The sequence below is a fragment of the Rhincodon typus genome, unplaced genomic scaffold (assembly GCF_021869965.1).
Source record: "Rhincodon typus isolate 14 unplaced genomic scaffold, sRhiTyp1.1 hic_rhity00002942, whole genome shotgun sequence".
Classification (NCBI taxonomy): Eukaryota; Metazoa; Chordata; class Chondrichthyes; order Orectolobiformes; family Rhincodontidae; genus Rhincodon; species Rhincodon typus.
Window position 1 is genome coordinate 6,444 of NW_025968580.1, and position 14,968 is coordinate 21,411.

The 14,968-nt window shown below is 47.6% G+C and overlaps 1 protein-coding gene across 1 annotated transcript; it reads right to left on the reverse strand.

The window, feature by feature from the left end:
- Positions 1–1,001: 1,001 nt before the first annotated feature.
- Positions 1,002–7,314, reverse strand: LOC109925842 (latent-transforming growth factor beta-binding protein 1-like). The gene is made up of 3 exons (XM_020525748.2): positions 7,153–7,314; positions 4,651–4,800; positions 1,002–2,145 (listed from the first exon to the last, which is right to left on the reverse strand). The coding sequence occupies exons 1-3, from the start codon at positions 7,247–7,249 to the stop codon at positions 1,976–1,978; spliced, it is 417 nt and encodes a 138-aa protein (XP_020381337.1). The 5' UTR covers positions 7,250–7,314; the 3' UTR covers positions 1,002–1,975.
- Positions 7,315–14,968: the final 7,654 nt, after the last annotated feature.

Consider the following 14,968-nt stretch of genomic DNA (forward strand, 5'->3'; position numbering starts at 1 on the left):
CAGAAATAATCAAGTTAGTTCCCCACAATCTACCCCAAACAAATCCACGTTGGTTTTGATTATTCCACTTGTTACTCATTCAGCAGATGGTCAACCTGAAACTTATTCATGCCTGGTATAACTCAGGAGAGCAAAACTGATTTGCAAACTCAAAATGTGCTTTTTAAATTGGTACACAGGAACAAGAAAACATTGTATTTGCTTCTTCCATTGGGAACCTGGGCACAAGCCTCGTGTCTACAGGCACAACAGACAGCGAGGCTGAGAAGTTGATTTCAGGGTAAAAAAAAAATTCATCTTCCTTGAATCAGGATATTAATTTACCAGCCAGTTATGCTAAAATCAGGGTCATTGCCTTACAAAATTTTGTGGTCAATAAAAAAATCATTATGGAAAATGATCCTTACCTTCCCTTCATCTCTCATAAATAAAGAACACAGAAATCCTATGGATTTACATATATCCATTAAAATAGATTGATTGCAGGATCCTTTTTGCAGAAGGTAAAAGAGGAAATTTGGGAATCCCACTTGAAGGGAAACCATTTTTGACTTGACCTGTCAACAAAAGCTGCTCCCATTAGCCAATGGTACAAGAACTTGGGGGCACAGAGTTTTCAGTGAGCAATGTACAGGGTGAAATTTGAGGAAGAACGGTTTCACTCAGTGAGTGGTAATGAGATAAAATCTCCTGGGTGAGTGTGCTGGAAGTGGAGACGAATGACTTTGTGAAGAAATCGAGCAGGCAGTTGAACTAAATAAATTATAGGACCATGGGAATAGAGTGGGGCACCGGGGAATGATTGCATTTCTGCACAGACAGCCAGCATCGATTTAAATGGGCCAAACAATCTCCTTCCATACCAACCAATGAAGCTGAAAAGCATTGGCTTTGGCTGGAATCAGTCACAAACCCATGAAAACACATGCCCATGTGTTGGACATCTCAAAACCCACAAGTTCCAAATGCGTCCCCATACTTGTACAGGAGAACTAAAGCAGTACACTTCCATAAGTGATTTATTTATAGGTTTTACAGAGGTTTAGAATACAGCTTTAATATGCTTTAAGATGATCATACAAGAGCTATCTGCTTGTGAATTTTTTTTGTTTCAATTTACAACTTACAATACAATAATCTGGTTCTTTTATTTCTTCAGTGTAACTGTACACATCATGTCTCTTCTGGCTGTCCTGTAGCAGCTTTTGCAACCTGGCAAGTTTGAACTGTGTGGTTGTAGTGCAGTATATAATGTGTGGAGAACATAACCAGGAACTTCACACCTCTACGGTTGTATAAAACTTCTTTTTTTTAAAAAAAAACCTTATCGAAACGACACGCCTGCTCCACAGGGCAGACACTGAACAAGGTAAAAACTGTCACTGAACAATGTTCCAGACACAGAATAGCACGACCTTTTAAAAAAAAACATACAAACAGACTATAAGTTGCTATCAAAGAATTTACATTTGTCATAAAACTCTAAAGTCAAAGCAGTATAAACACATACTGCATTTTATCAAATACGCCTTATAACAGTAATACAAAATATTTTCACCGCTGTTATACCTAGTGTAAACCTTGTGATAATAACAAATGCTATTTTGTGTGAATGACTGCAGATGCGGTGTGCTTTCTCACTTTATTGAGAGGGCTTTCCTTTCCATATAAAAAGAAGAAGCACATTAGGAATCCATTTGGTCTTTCTGCTCATTGGTAGAATTGGGGTGACTCCCCAGCTTGAGAAAAACGATATGTCCATTTGGTGTCCCCTTCCTTAATGGCATCAGCGACTGATGGCAAACACTCATTGACAAGGGGGTGTTGCGTAGATGGAGTGTTTGTACGTTGCTTCTTGAGGGGGATCTGGTGTGTGGTGGCAGGGGGAGGGGGTGCAGAGCGTATGTGGGATTTGTACAGTAGTGGGGTTGGGAAGAGGGGAGGGGGGAGGGGGGACATGAACCTTCTTCACAAATTACTCCAACTTTGACTCTTTCTGTGCCTCTGTGGTTATGCAGTAATTGGGCTGCTCTGAGGGGACGTAACCCGGCAGACACACACACTTGTACGATCCATCGGTGTTGATGCATTTGGCGTTCCGGCAAAGTGACATTTTATCATTGAGCTCGATACATTCATTCACGTCTATAAGTACAGAGGGAAGACAAAACAAAGTACAGAGAATGAAATAATCTTCAAACAAGCCTGGTCTTACAGCAAGATGATAGCTAGGCTGAATTTTATCGTAACATTCTCTGTTGAACATTTTGACAAAGGGTGTTGCTTATCTACGATGGAAGAATATTATCTCTGCTTCAATATCAATATCAGTCCCAGTATTTCAGAAGTTTGGGTGATCAATGTCGTGATACTGTCAGAGACTGGAACTTAGACACTGCCCAAGGAAGGGATCGCCATGACTGATGTCTCAGAAGCTTCTCAAAAAAGACAGTCCTTGGGGAGGGGGTAGCGTGGTTATAACGTCACTGGGTTAGTAACACTGAACCCCAGGCCCAGGTTTGGCGAGGTTGTTACACTGTAGCTTACCACATGGTTGAGGATAACTAGGAAACTCTGCTGTGGACATATCAGTGGGAGGATTTACAGGTTGAAAATCAACCCCTTCCCATGGCCATCGCGACTTGAACCCAAAGCCTTCTAGTCCTGAGGAATGGATGCCACCCACTGAGTGGCTAATTCTCCTCAATGGTGCGTTACCAGGAGTGACTGGGCACTCTGCTGCCTGGTCACCCCTGGCAGCCTGTGTGCGCTGGGGAGGGACCTCCTGTGCCTGATAATGGAGGTTCCCTGCAGGAAACACACACCCTCCCCTCAACTCCTGCTTTTAGCAACGCACCCTCGCCTCACGGTAACCTGACTGGCACTGGGGTGTCCCCAGATCCTACTCACACCCGGTTGGCACTGTGAAGCCCCTCCATGGTGCTCTCTCAGTGGCGTGCAGTCCCTACTTCCAGTTAACCACAGCCCCTGGAGGTGGGATCCTCCTCTGTAAAACAGGCAGGAGCCCTACTGCCAAGGGACTAGTTGTCAGATCATGCAGAAACTCGACCTGGGTGAGCAGGGGAGGCCTCTGCCCATTGATGGGCTTCCTACTGCTCTGACAAATCTCTAGTTTGACCAGTAAGGGATTGTCTTCGCTCATTCTGGTTGATGCACCTTCTCCTGTTTATATTTCAGGAGTTATTGATGAGGAGTGCAGAAAGCCACGGCAATAGTGGCCAGCCCATTGCCTCCTTGGAGCCAAACCTTGAACACTGGGCACTGACCTGGCATCATCACATACCAGCGATCAAAAACCAATTGAAAATTAAATAGAACAGAATCCCTGCCATTGATAGGGCTGTGGAATTGACTCTGCCTTTAACGGTGTCCATCTGCACCGTCAGCAAACTGGGCACCCAAAGGAGAACTGTGCTCAGTCTCCTCACCATCAAAGGAATTTAAGAGGGTGCCCTTGAGGGATTGTATCTAAAATGGGGCTTGACGCATCCGGAGGTATCCCACCGGCTGTGTTTGGTGGGTGTTTCCTTGCAATCTCCCAGAACAGAATCTGGGAATGTTTTGAGCCATGTCAGTGCCACAAACCCAGCCGCACCTGACCTGATGAACCCTGTTGGGGGCTGTGTGCTGGAGATCCTGGAAGGATGCCCCCGTAACACTACGTTTCTACTGGAGTTTGCCTCGCTCGTTATGTTCTTCACCCACTGACTCAGCTCCTCAAAGATCAGGAGTCTGCCCCAGTCAATCAGATCTTTTCAGACACATCCCATTTTCACTGAGGAGGCTCGAATAAGGCAACAGCTCCTTCATGTCACCCATCATCTCCCATCGAAGAACGTTGTTGGTCATTACTGGTCTCTGATTGGTCGCTAGGAGGCTCATAGAAGAGGATTGAGACTGAGAGCCACTCAGCCTCGATCTGACCTCCTCTATGTGAGGGGTCAGCTTCTTCCAACACATCGTGAGCTGATCATGTGTGAAAATGGAGCACAAGCCTTTGGAGCACAGGGTACATGGTCCTACAAAGTTATCATGCCATGTTATCATTATCCAGTCACACTGCAGAGCAATATTTACAACTGACCGTGTTTCTGTTCCAAAGCTACACCCATTAAAGTAGGTGGCCCATTCTTGAATCTGCCTTTTCGTTTGCTCTTCAGCTGGGGAACTGTCTGGAGTTGTGTTATTTGGAAAGGAGGAGACTCTGAGCTGACCCGATTAAAGCTTCAAAGGTGATCAAGAGGATCAATGAGGTGACCCGGACAAACTGTGCTCCAGAGTAAAGGAATCGGGTACTGGCCGTTTCAATTTAGCTCATTAGGATTAAGAAAGGATGTTTGATGACACTGTTACAAACAAAGAGCCGTGAATAACTCACTGAGAAAGGCTATTGAAGTGGACTGTATAAACAGACTCAAAACAACTTGGTGTCTTTCCGAAGGGAGAAGGATTTGAGTCTTAAGGGAAAAGGTGGCGACAGGAATTGAGATGATTCAAAAGCATTTGGACTTGGGTTGGGTCATCAGACCCTCTTCAATTGCTGGCAATCATGATGTTGCAGCAATATCTTGTTATAGATTAAATAATCACGGTTCCATTCTGAACAGAGTATCCTGAGACTGATCTTACCAACACACTCCAGCTTGGTTATGTCTAGTTGGTAGCCATCATAGCAGTCACATGTGTAGCCCTCCTGCACTCGGACACAGCGCCCATTCTCACAGCCATTCAGAATACCGCATTCCTCAGCCTGCAGTCCCTCGAAACTGTCAAATGGATCTGTGGAGCAGAGTGAACACAACTGTCAAGAGAGCTCCTCCAGTGATGAGCTGTACCCACTGTGATAAACATGGCATCTCACCCATCACCCTAAACGTGTCCAACAGGTAAATGGCTGGGAACCAACTCTGAGTCCCACCTTGTCTGACTTTTGAACTGTGAATGATCTGAGAACCCGGCAGAGAGAGTGTAAACCTAATTCAGCCCTCGCAGTTTTAGCGATAATGAGATTGCTCCAAATACGTTGCTAATCGTAACATTGGACAAGAATAGGAAGTGAGGGTTACAATAGTCCCAGAGGACAACAGGCTGCTTCATCATTAGAGAGGGAGACAGACAGAGGCGACTGGTGGTAAGTTTGACCTGAGGGTCACCACACCACAGGCTAGAGGCTTTCATTGTGACTTCAGCCAATGTGGGAACTGAACCCACACCATTGGCATCACTATGCCTTGCAAACCAACTGTCCAGCCAACTGAGGTCAGCTCTGGCCCAGACAAGGTTATCCCAGACAACAAGGTGCAGAGCTGGATGAACACAGCAGGCCAAGCAGCATCATAGGAGCAGAAAGGCTGACGTTTCGGGCCTAGACCCTTCATCAGAAATGGGGGAGAGGAAACAGACAGGTCGAAGAGGCGGGGATGGAGCCAGTAAAGGTGAGTGTAGGTGGGGAGTTAGGGAGGGGATAGGTCAGTCCAGGGAGGACGGACAGGTCAAGGGGGCGGGATGAGGTTAGTAGGTAGGAGATGACGGTGTGGCTTGAGATGGGAGAAGGGGATAGGTGGGTTACCTCTCCATCTATCTTCTCCTCTATCCATCTTCTATCCGCCTCCCCCTCTCTCCCTATTTATTTCAGAACCCCCTTCCCCTCCCCCATTTCTGATGAAGGGTCGAGGCCCAAAACGTCAGCCTTTCTGCTCCTATAATGCTGCTTGGCCTGCTGTGTTCATCCAGTTCTGCACCTTGTTGTCTCGGATTCTCCAGCATCTGCAGTTCCTACTATCTCAGAAGGTTATCCCATATCCCTTCCCTCACCCAGAGATGGTAGACAAGGTGATGAGGGACTGACTGTGTACAATATGTATCCCCTTCATCAATTAAACCAAATAAAGAATCACACGGGGCTTGTGAAAGCAAGCTTCAATTCAGGATCTATGCTTACTGATAAGGCTAATAGTTTTCGTGTTTCGGTGCATCATGTGGGCCTGATCTGTGGGGAACTCGCAGCTGGCCAGCACAGCCACCAGGTGGCGATACGTGTCTGCCAATTTGATTGAGATGTTCTCATCTCACTGGCGTCGGGCTAACAGTTTGGAGACAGGGTGAACAGGAACTGTGTGTACTATTTCTCATCTGGTACAGCCTGCACAAGCTGTCCAGCTTTCTGTATGACAGCTTTACCTGGTGCTGGGCTAACATGCTGCTTGGGGGCTGAAGGGCCGCCGGACAGTAAACTATCTTCGTACCCACCAGGACCACCACTTTCTAACTCAGCACAAAGCCCCTAAACGTTAATGTGGAGGACTTTGCAGGGCCAACAGAGCAGGGTATGCTCTTTTTGTGTCTGACACTGGACAATTCGTTTGGCCCTTTTCTCTTTCTCCGAGGAAGAGGTTCAAGGTAACTGAACAGTTTGCTTGAGGCCATTTCGGAGGGGAGTTAAGGGATCACTGCATTGCTGTGGGTTTGGGGTCACGTATAGATCAAGGACGGAGGATACAATCCCCTGAAGGACATTACTGAGCCCCACGTAGGTTAATTGTAGACCCTTTACCTCTCACCACATGCAGATTCTTTGCATTTGCATAGCAACAATTTTAAATTGGGGAGGCAATGGCCTAGTGGTATTATCACTGGACCATTAATCCAGAGATCCAGATAACGTTCTGGGGACCCAGGTTCAAATCCCACCATGGCAGATGGTGGAATTTGAATTCAATAAAAAATCTGGAATTAGCAATCTAATAATGGCCGTGAATCTATTGTCAATTGTCAGGAAAAACCCATCTGGTTCACTAATGTCCTTTAGGGAAGGAAACTGCCATCCTTACCTGGTCTGGCCTACATGTGACTCCAGACCCACAGCAATTAGGGATGGGCAATAAATGCAGCCTGGCCGGCAATGCCCTCATCCCGTTAAGAATGAATAAAGGAAAAAAAAATCTGTGCAGGGTAAATGCCTATTTGTCCCTGTTCCCAGCTCCCACTGCATCCCATTCTCCCTCCTTTACTTTCAGCCTGTTTTAACTGCATTTGGGGGCACTTGGCTCCCTTGTTGTCTTTTCTTCTGCCCCCAAAAAAGGACAAGAGAAACAAGGCTAACAGCTTGCCCGCAGAGAGGGTTCAACTTACAGCGTGCGTCTACAAAGAAGGGCAGGTTACCACGGAGGGCCTGCTGGGGGTCGTACTCCGAGGGTGAGACCGAGTAGTCAGGCTGGTAAGGGGGCATCAAAGCGTCCTGACCGTACTCATGCTGTCTCCCGGGAACAGGAAGGTTACAAAGCCGTGCGTAGTCATCTGCAAGTGAAAAGGAAAGGCAATAATAGCAATGGAACAAAAATGGAAGTTGCTGGAAAAAAAGATCAAGAGTTAACGTTTTGGGTCCGGTGACCCTTCCTCAGAACTGACAAAAAGTAAGAATGACAGTGGAGCTGACGCAGTATAATTCTGATGGTAACGTGCCCATGTGCGAACAGACGGTACACCACGAGACCTTCATCATTGTTAGGCTTCGACCTGGAAACTCCACCACCCCACTCGTGGCTGTCTCTGTGGCACATGGACTGCATCGACTTGGGAGGGCAGCTCACCACCACCTTCTAGGGGCAATTAGGGACAGGCAGCTCATGCTAGCTCAGCATGTGATGTCCACGTCCCTGTGGTTAGATACAGAGACAGTGGGGTCAGGAATGGCCAAGTTAAATAGTCTCCCCGAAACTGGCTCAGTCATCCAAACTGTTTGACGTTGAGTTCAGACTGGCTTTGTGGTGGGGCTTCTGTTGAAGACACTGAGGGACAAATTGCTTGCGGTGGCCCCACTGCCTGGTTGAAGAGTTTTGAGTTTGGCAGAGGGACCTGGGAGGGTATGGGGCTGGGGGCCATAGTGGGATTGGCTGGGGGGAGCGGGGGAAGCTGCAGGGGCAGAAATGGGGCTGAGGAGTGGAGTGAATCTGGGTGTGGAGTGGGCCTGGTGGTGTTGGTGGGGGAGGCAAGTGGGTCTGGGGAGGTTTGGAGTGGGGCCGAGAGGGGGAATGGGGCTAGGATGGAATGGGGCTGGGAGGGAGTGGGGATGGGGGGACTGAGTCCGGGGGGTGGGGGGGTGAGTGGGTCTGGGGGTTGGGAGTGGGGCCGAGACTAGGAATGGGGCTAGGATGGAATGGGGCTGGGAGGGAGTGGGGATGGGGGGACTGAGTCTGTTGGGTGGGGGGGTGTGTGCGTCTGGGGGTTGGGAATGGGGTTAAGAGGGAAAATGGGACTAAGAAGGAGTGGGGCTGGGTCTGTGAGTCTGGGGGTGGTGGGGGGTGAGTGGGTCTGGGGATGAGAGGAGGGAAGGAGTCTGGGGGTGTAGTGGGATCAATGTGTTACCTCCTCAGGGTCAGGAAGCCATGACTGGATTTTATGGCAACCTGACAGCCAGACAGCTCCCAGAATCCAGACCCATGTGGAAGGAAACCCCGCCTCCAGAGAGCTGTTAGCCAATCAGAGCTCCAGCTCCTCACCAACCTAGGCAGCGCCACCAAGGCCAGTGGTCACAGCTGGAACTGCGGCCTGTCCACATGGAGAACAGTGATGGAGAGCTGGGTTGGCTTCGCTGGAGATCGATTGGACAGGTTCCCGGAGAGGGGACTGGGGGAGCACGATCACGATATCGATTCAGGAAGCAACATGTCGATCAATGCCGGGAGAGGGGAGTGCAGCTCCTCCAGGTGACCAACAAGAGACCCCCACCCACACCCCCACCCCCCCACAACCCTTGTGTAACAGCCAGAAAAACACCCTCACACCCACTGGGGGACAATAAACCCTCACTGTTTCCCCACTATCTGCCAGTCCGTTCGTTCTATTTCAAACTGCATTGCAGACTCTCCTTCCCCATCCTCGCCCCGCCTTCCTTCCCCTCCAGGGAGTCCTTGCGAAGCTCACTGTGCTTCAACAGCAAACACGAGACAAGTCTCCTGCTACTAATCAGTTAAAAGATTGCTCCTTGTTATTTTTTTTAGCATCTGTGGCCTATTCCTCCTACTCCTCAGCGTGCCTTGTACGCTGTAACTTCAGTGGAGGACACAAGAGGAAACAGTGTTCACCCTTTAAATGTAAAAACTGTCGAGTGTGTCCAAAGTTGGGCACTGGGGGAAGAGTCATTCTGAGTAGAACATTCTCTCACAACTTTTCAAACAAATGTCTGCAAGAATGTCTGACTTCAAAGCCAAAACTTCCCGGGCCCTGGAAAGGGGGGGACCTCCAGCCTTTGGAGCAGAGGGAAGATAAATGATCCACTAACTAATCTGTTGTGACGCTGGTGCGGCCAGGAGGCTTTGTGGTCCCCCTCTGCAAATAATGTTTTTACATCCGCTTGAGGGAGCAGACGGGATCGAAGTCTCATTGGCAAGACCTACATATCCAACACTGCGGCCTTCCCTCAGCCGTCACACCAAAGTGTCAGTCTTGATTATTGTACGCTGCGGTTAGGCCCTGGCCTGGAGATGGGGAGGTGGTGACAGGACGCGAGTGTGGGTCTGAAAGGTGCCTGTAGAACTCAACACCCGCTGTCCCAAACGCACAGCCGCTGAATTTTGAAAGACAAAGTTAAGCTTTCACAGCTGGGACCGTTTTGAATTTGGCTGCTGTGAGCAGACAAGAATTTGTTGGGGTTTAAGTTAAAACGCAATCCAAAGGCCTCCTTCTGTCAGTATGAAAATAAAACAGAATCGAAATTAGAAATTTGTTTGATTTCCACGCATTTTTTTGAAAAAAACACACAGCGGTGCAAATGAGATAAATCTCACATTTGAAAAAAATGTAACTGCTACAAAGTCTTGGGCTAACCGGGCCTACAAATGTGAGTTCAAATCACACATCCGTTGAGTTAAGACCGTAAGATGTAGGAGCAGAAGTAGGCCATTCAGCCCATCAACTCTGCTGTGCCATCCAATCAGATTCATGGCTGATCTGATAACCCTCAACTCCATTTTCCTGCCTCTTCCCCAGAACCCTTAGCTCCCTAACTGATTAAAAAGCTCTCTATCTCAGTCTGGAATATACTTAACAACCCAGTATCGACAACCCTCTGTGGTAAAGAATTCCACAGACTCACTACCTGCTGAGAGGGGAAATTCCCCCAGCTTCTGTCTTAAATGTGTGACTCCTTATCCTGAGCTATGTCCTTTGGCCCAAGACCCATGCAGATGGGGAAACAATCTTTCTACATCTACCCTGTCAAGTCCTCTTTGAATTAATTACGTCTCAATAAGGTCACCTCCCATTCTTCCCATATATATCCTGAATAGACGCTGTAGTGTTTTCAAGGGTATCAAAGTGCAAGAGGATGCTCATAATTCTCAGAAACAATCTGCAAGTTAAATTTAGCTTCTGAAGCAAGTGTTTAGAATCAAATGAGAAAAGGTATGAACTGTAGAAAAGGTATGAAAGAGCTAGATTAAAAGGAGAACAAGACGTTCAAAGTGTTGGAATGTCTCACATACCTAAAATAAATAGATTTCAAGCCCCCCACCCTATCACGCAGAGATAAAGTAGAGGTGAGAGCTGGCTTGTGGTTTAACTCAATGCTCCTAGCTATTCAGTCTTGGAGCTAATAGCATCAGTAGATTATAAACAACTTGGTGTTAGCTGGTGCTGTAGGATGTCGTTTCTGTACTAATCCCATCATCACAAGTTAAGTCCCCTGTTATTGTACAATGTCATGAGACCGAGATCACTGACCCTGTCCCCGAACTTTCTGCAAGAACCAAGTGGGTCCCCCACAAGTCTTTTTTTTAATTGCATACATGGTATTAAATCTGATGTAACAGTCTCAACAACAAACCCCAATTCAACGTGAGTGCCCCACTTCTAATTGTGAAACTGTTCGAGAAGAAAGAAGATTCTGGAAGACACAGAGCTGATGAATGGAGGAAGGAGAGGAAGGTTCTGGGAATGGGTTTCTTGCCGTGAAATGACAGCTTCGTTCTGTCTCCCCCAACTGCTGCCCGACCTTGAGAATGTTTCCACCATTTTCCATCATTGAGGCAGCGGTGGGAGTGTTTGGTTTTGTTGGTGAAGTTTTGGCAGGGTGCCTCTCAGGTCAACTGTTTGAATAGGAAAAGTCTTTTTTAAGGCCAACAGTCTAACCGTTTCTCAGACATCACCCTGCACCTACTCCCTTTATGTCTCTCAAAGTCTTCTCCCTGTAAGAACCCAACCTGCGGGGTCTTGAACCTACTGAGCAGCCCCCTCTGGTAATCTATTCCACTAGCGTTTGGTCTAAAGGATCATCCTGATTTCCTTTCTACCCCAAAGTTGAAGAGAAAACTGTTCCTTGCCAGATGTTTCCCCTCCTTTTGTCTCGATGCCCTCCTGTTGGGGTATCTTGCTCCAGTGGCTAATTTCTTAGATAGAGAACTGACACTGGGTTGGATCAGGCAGTTCAATTCTTCCGGGCAGGGAGTCACAAACCTCAAGGTGCACATGAAAAAAAAGTTGAGGGAGTCGGAATGAGGGGCTGGAAACAGTAATTTGGAGGAAAACATGGAAAGTTCAGAGTGTTCAGGCCTGGGCTGTGTGGCCCATTCTTTAGACCTTTCACATGTACATCTAAAATAAGTCCCCTCGAGTACATAAATTCGGAGGCTAATGTCCACCTGCCTTGCCTTTGATAAAGGCACTGGGCTTGACTTGCTCAGGGTCCTACAACCAAGAGGAAATCCTTGAAATACATATTTTCAAAAACCCTCTCATAGAGCCAGGAATAGCACAAATGCAGTTTACAACACTGATCGCTCCCCTCCGCACGCACCCCCCCCCAACCCCGACCATTCCCTCACTCCTCCTGTAAGCTGCTCCAACATCCCTCAGTCCCCTTGTCACCACCACTTGAAGCTTTAGCTGAGGAGCTGCTTTTGGAGAAGGCAGGCTGGGCAAACTCCATCCTACCTGTGGACCCATGGACAACCTCCACTGATCGCTTAGCCCTCTGGCTTTGGGGGGCACCTGGTGTTTCGTCTCTCACAAATGCCTGGCCAGTGTGTGTTGCCCTTGTCTTACCTGACCATAGGGCTGCTCTCTCATTGGACAGAGATGACTGGTGATGGTTTAACCTGAGGGTCACCTGGCGAGGGGAGAGGTTGAGAAGGAGAGCCCTCCAATGGTAACCTCAGCCCGTGATGGGAGTTGAAACCCATGCTATTGGCATCACACTGCTTCGCAACCCAAACGTCCTGCCAACTGAGCTAGTGTGCGCTAACAGACAATTGTCCATTGATAAGAAGCGTCAATGGAGCAGTCCTTTCAAGACAAAAGAAAATCTTTCATTCATCAGCACTTAGCTTCCCATTGATAATCAGAAGATTCTATTCAGCCTTAATCGTCCTGAGCAGAATGACCAGAAAATGAAATCTGTACAAATTGTACCAGCTTTCAATAATAATCTCCATGGTGCCACCCTCATTCGGTAGGCAAGCTCCAGGATGCAGGATAGTTACGCCAATAATTCTGTCTTTTCCCCAGGGTTGGGGACTAGAGGGCATCAGGTTAATGGAAGCTACACCTGAGTAAAGAATAAGGAACTGGACCATTGATTGATATATCTCAAACTTGGCAAAGTCTGGATGGGATTTTCAGCTGGAGTTACCTCAGCATCCTCCCTGGAATGAGAGAGAAAAATCTCTCTCTCTTTATTTCCCACCAAGACTATTGTTATGCTCAAACACTGCAGGTGGCCAGTCAATAATAGCATTCCCCCAATCAGGCATCCATTCCTGTCATGGCTTTAATGATCCTAATGGGCTTAACCAAATGGTCATAAACCAAAGTTACAAACGTCATTCTCTATGATGTGGGACATTACCGTCCCTCGCCCTCTCAGGCCCTGGATCTCAAGAACTCTGGGTCTCTCGTACATCACTTCCTTCTCCCCTCGCCCTGCCATTGGCCACCGTACCTTCGGCTGCCTGCACCCATTCACCAGTGGATCCACCTGAAACAAAATAATGCTTCATCACCGACCCCACCTCAGATTTCAAAATCCTTTTTTCAAAACCCACTTCCAGCATGGGGTCAAGAGGCCCCCTCCAAAGCTAAATCAAAAACTTGTGCCTGGGGATTTTCTTTTTTTAAAAAAGCTTCTTTCACAGAATGTGGGTGTCCCTGTCGTTCTTGGCCATCTCCAACTGTCTTTCTTAAGGACTCACTCCAGCAATGCCCCTTTCCTTTATCCGATCCATTCTCAGTTTACAGCTGTCAGTAATGAATCTGATAGTTAGTTGCCCCTGCGAGGGTGCCTGTGGACCAAGCTGAACTTTGCAATTGGCTGCTCCGGACCAGTTTGCTAATATCGAATGCACTCCGGGGTTCATCCAGAAGTAAACTAAGAGTCAACAATATTTTGAGGCAATTGGATTCACTAGAATCTGACAGATTTAGTCTCTCTTTCAAACTGATATCTGACCATATTTTATTCCCAAATATTTAAAAAAAAATAAACTCAATTTTAAAACAGAACAAGGTGGGATATGAACTCTTGCTCTCTGGATTATTAGTTCAGGCCTCATGACTTTGCCTTTCGCTTCATTTGATATATTTGATTTCCACGCGCTTGTGAATCACTTCAGGATATTTTTCTATGTTGCACACACTTTGTAATTGCCAGTGGTGGTAGAGATACAACTAAAACAAAATAATGTGGTTAAGCAGCTGCTTCTGGCTCTCACACCTCGACAGTGTACGATGCCAAAATGTTATTGGTGTCCAGGGTCACGATGGGCTGGGCGGAGCTGTTCTTAATTTCCAAACTTCTGAAGCAAACATAACAGCAATCCCATTGGCCCCTTTCTGCCTCTCTCTGAAGTTGTTGGGCAGCAGCCCTAAAAAACCTGTGGTAGACCTCCAGAACCTGCAGCAACCCTCCAAAACCTGCAGCAACTCTCCAAAACCCGCAGGAACTCTACAAAACCTGCAGGAATTTGCCAAAACTTGCAGGAATTCTCCAAAACCTGCAGCAACTCTTAAAAAACTGCAGCAATTCTCCAAAACCTGCAGGAACTCTCCAAAACCTGCAGGAATTCTCCGAAACTTGCAGCAACCCTCCAGAACCTGCAGCAACCCTCCAGAACCTGCAGCAATCCTCCAGGACCTGCAGCAACTCTCCAGAACCTGCAGCAACCCTCCAGAACCTGCAGCAATCCTCCAGAACCTGCAGCAACACTCCAAAACCTGCAGGAACTCTCCGAAAAATGCAGGAACTCCCCAAAACCTGCAGGAACTACCCAAAGCCTGCAGACACTCTCCAAAAACTGCAGCAACTCTCCAAAACCTGCAGCAACTCTCCAGAACCTGCAGCAAACCTCCAAAATCAGCAGCAACTCTCCAGAACTTGCAGGAAAGCTCCAAAACCTGCAGAACTCTCCAAAACATGTAGCAACTCTCCAAAACCTGCAGGAAATGTCTAAAACCTGCAGCAATGTTCCAAAATCCGCAGCAATTCTCCAAAGCCTGCAGCAACACTTCAAAACCTGCAGCAACTCTCCAATCCTTGCAGCGACTCTCCAAAACCTGCAGGAACACTCCAAAACCTGCAGCAACTCCCCAGAACCTGCAGTAACTCTCCAAAACCTGCAGCAACTCTCCAAAACCTGCAGGAATGCTCTAAAACCTGCAGCAACTCACCAAAACCTGCAGCAACTCCCCAGAACCTGCAGCAACTCTCCAAAACCTGCAGCAACTCTCCAAAACCTGCAGCACCACTCCAAAACCTGCAGCAACACTCCAAAACCTGCAGAAACTCTCCCAAACCTGCAGCAACACCCAAAAACCTGCAGGAACGTTCCAAAACCTGCAGCAACTCTCCAAACCTGCAGGAACTCTCCAAAACCTGCAGGAATTCTCTAAAACATACATCAGTCTCAAAACCTGCAGGAATGCTCCAAAACCTGCAGCAACTCTCCAAAACCTGCAG

What these genes read in the sequence shown, in the direction of transcription:
- LOC109925842 (XM_020525748.2), bottom strand. Translation starts at nt 7,249, where the DNA reads ATGCCCCCTTACCAGCCTGACTACTCGGTCTCACCCTCGGAGTACGAC. An exon ending in CTTCTTTGTAGACGCACGCT is followed by an intron (nt 4,801 to 7,152) that starts GTAAGTTGAACC and finishes TCTGCTCCACAG; the next exon opens with ATCCATTTGACAGTTTCGAG. An exon ending in AACCAAGCTGGAGTGTGTTG is followed by an intron (nt 2,146 to 4,650) that starts GTAAGATCAGTC and finishes CTGTACTTATAG; the next exon opens with ACGTGAATGAATGTATCGAG.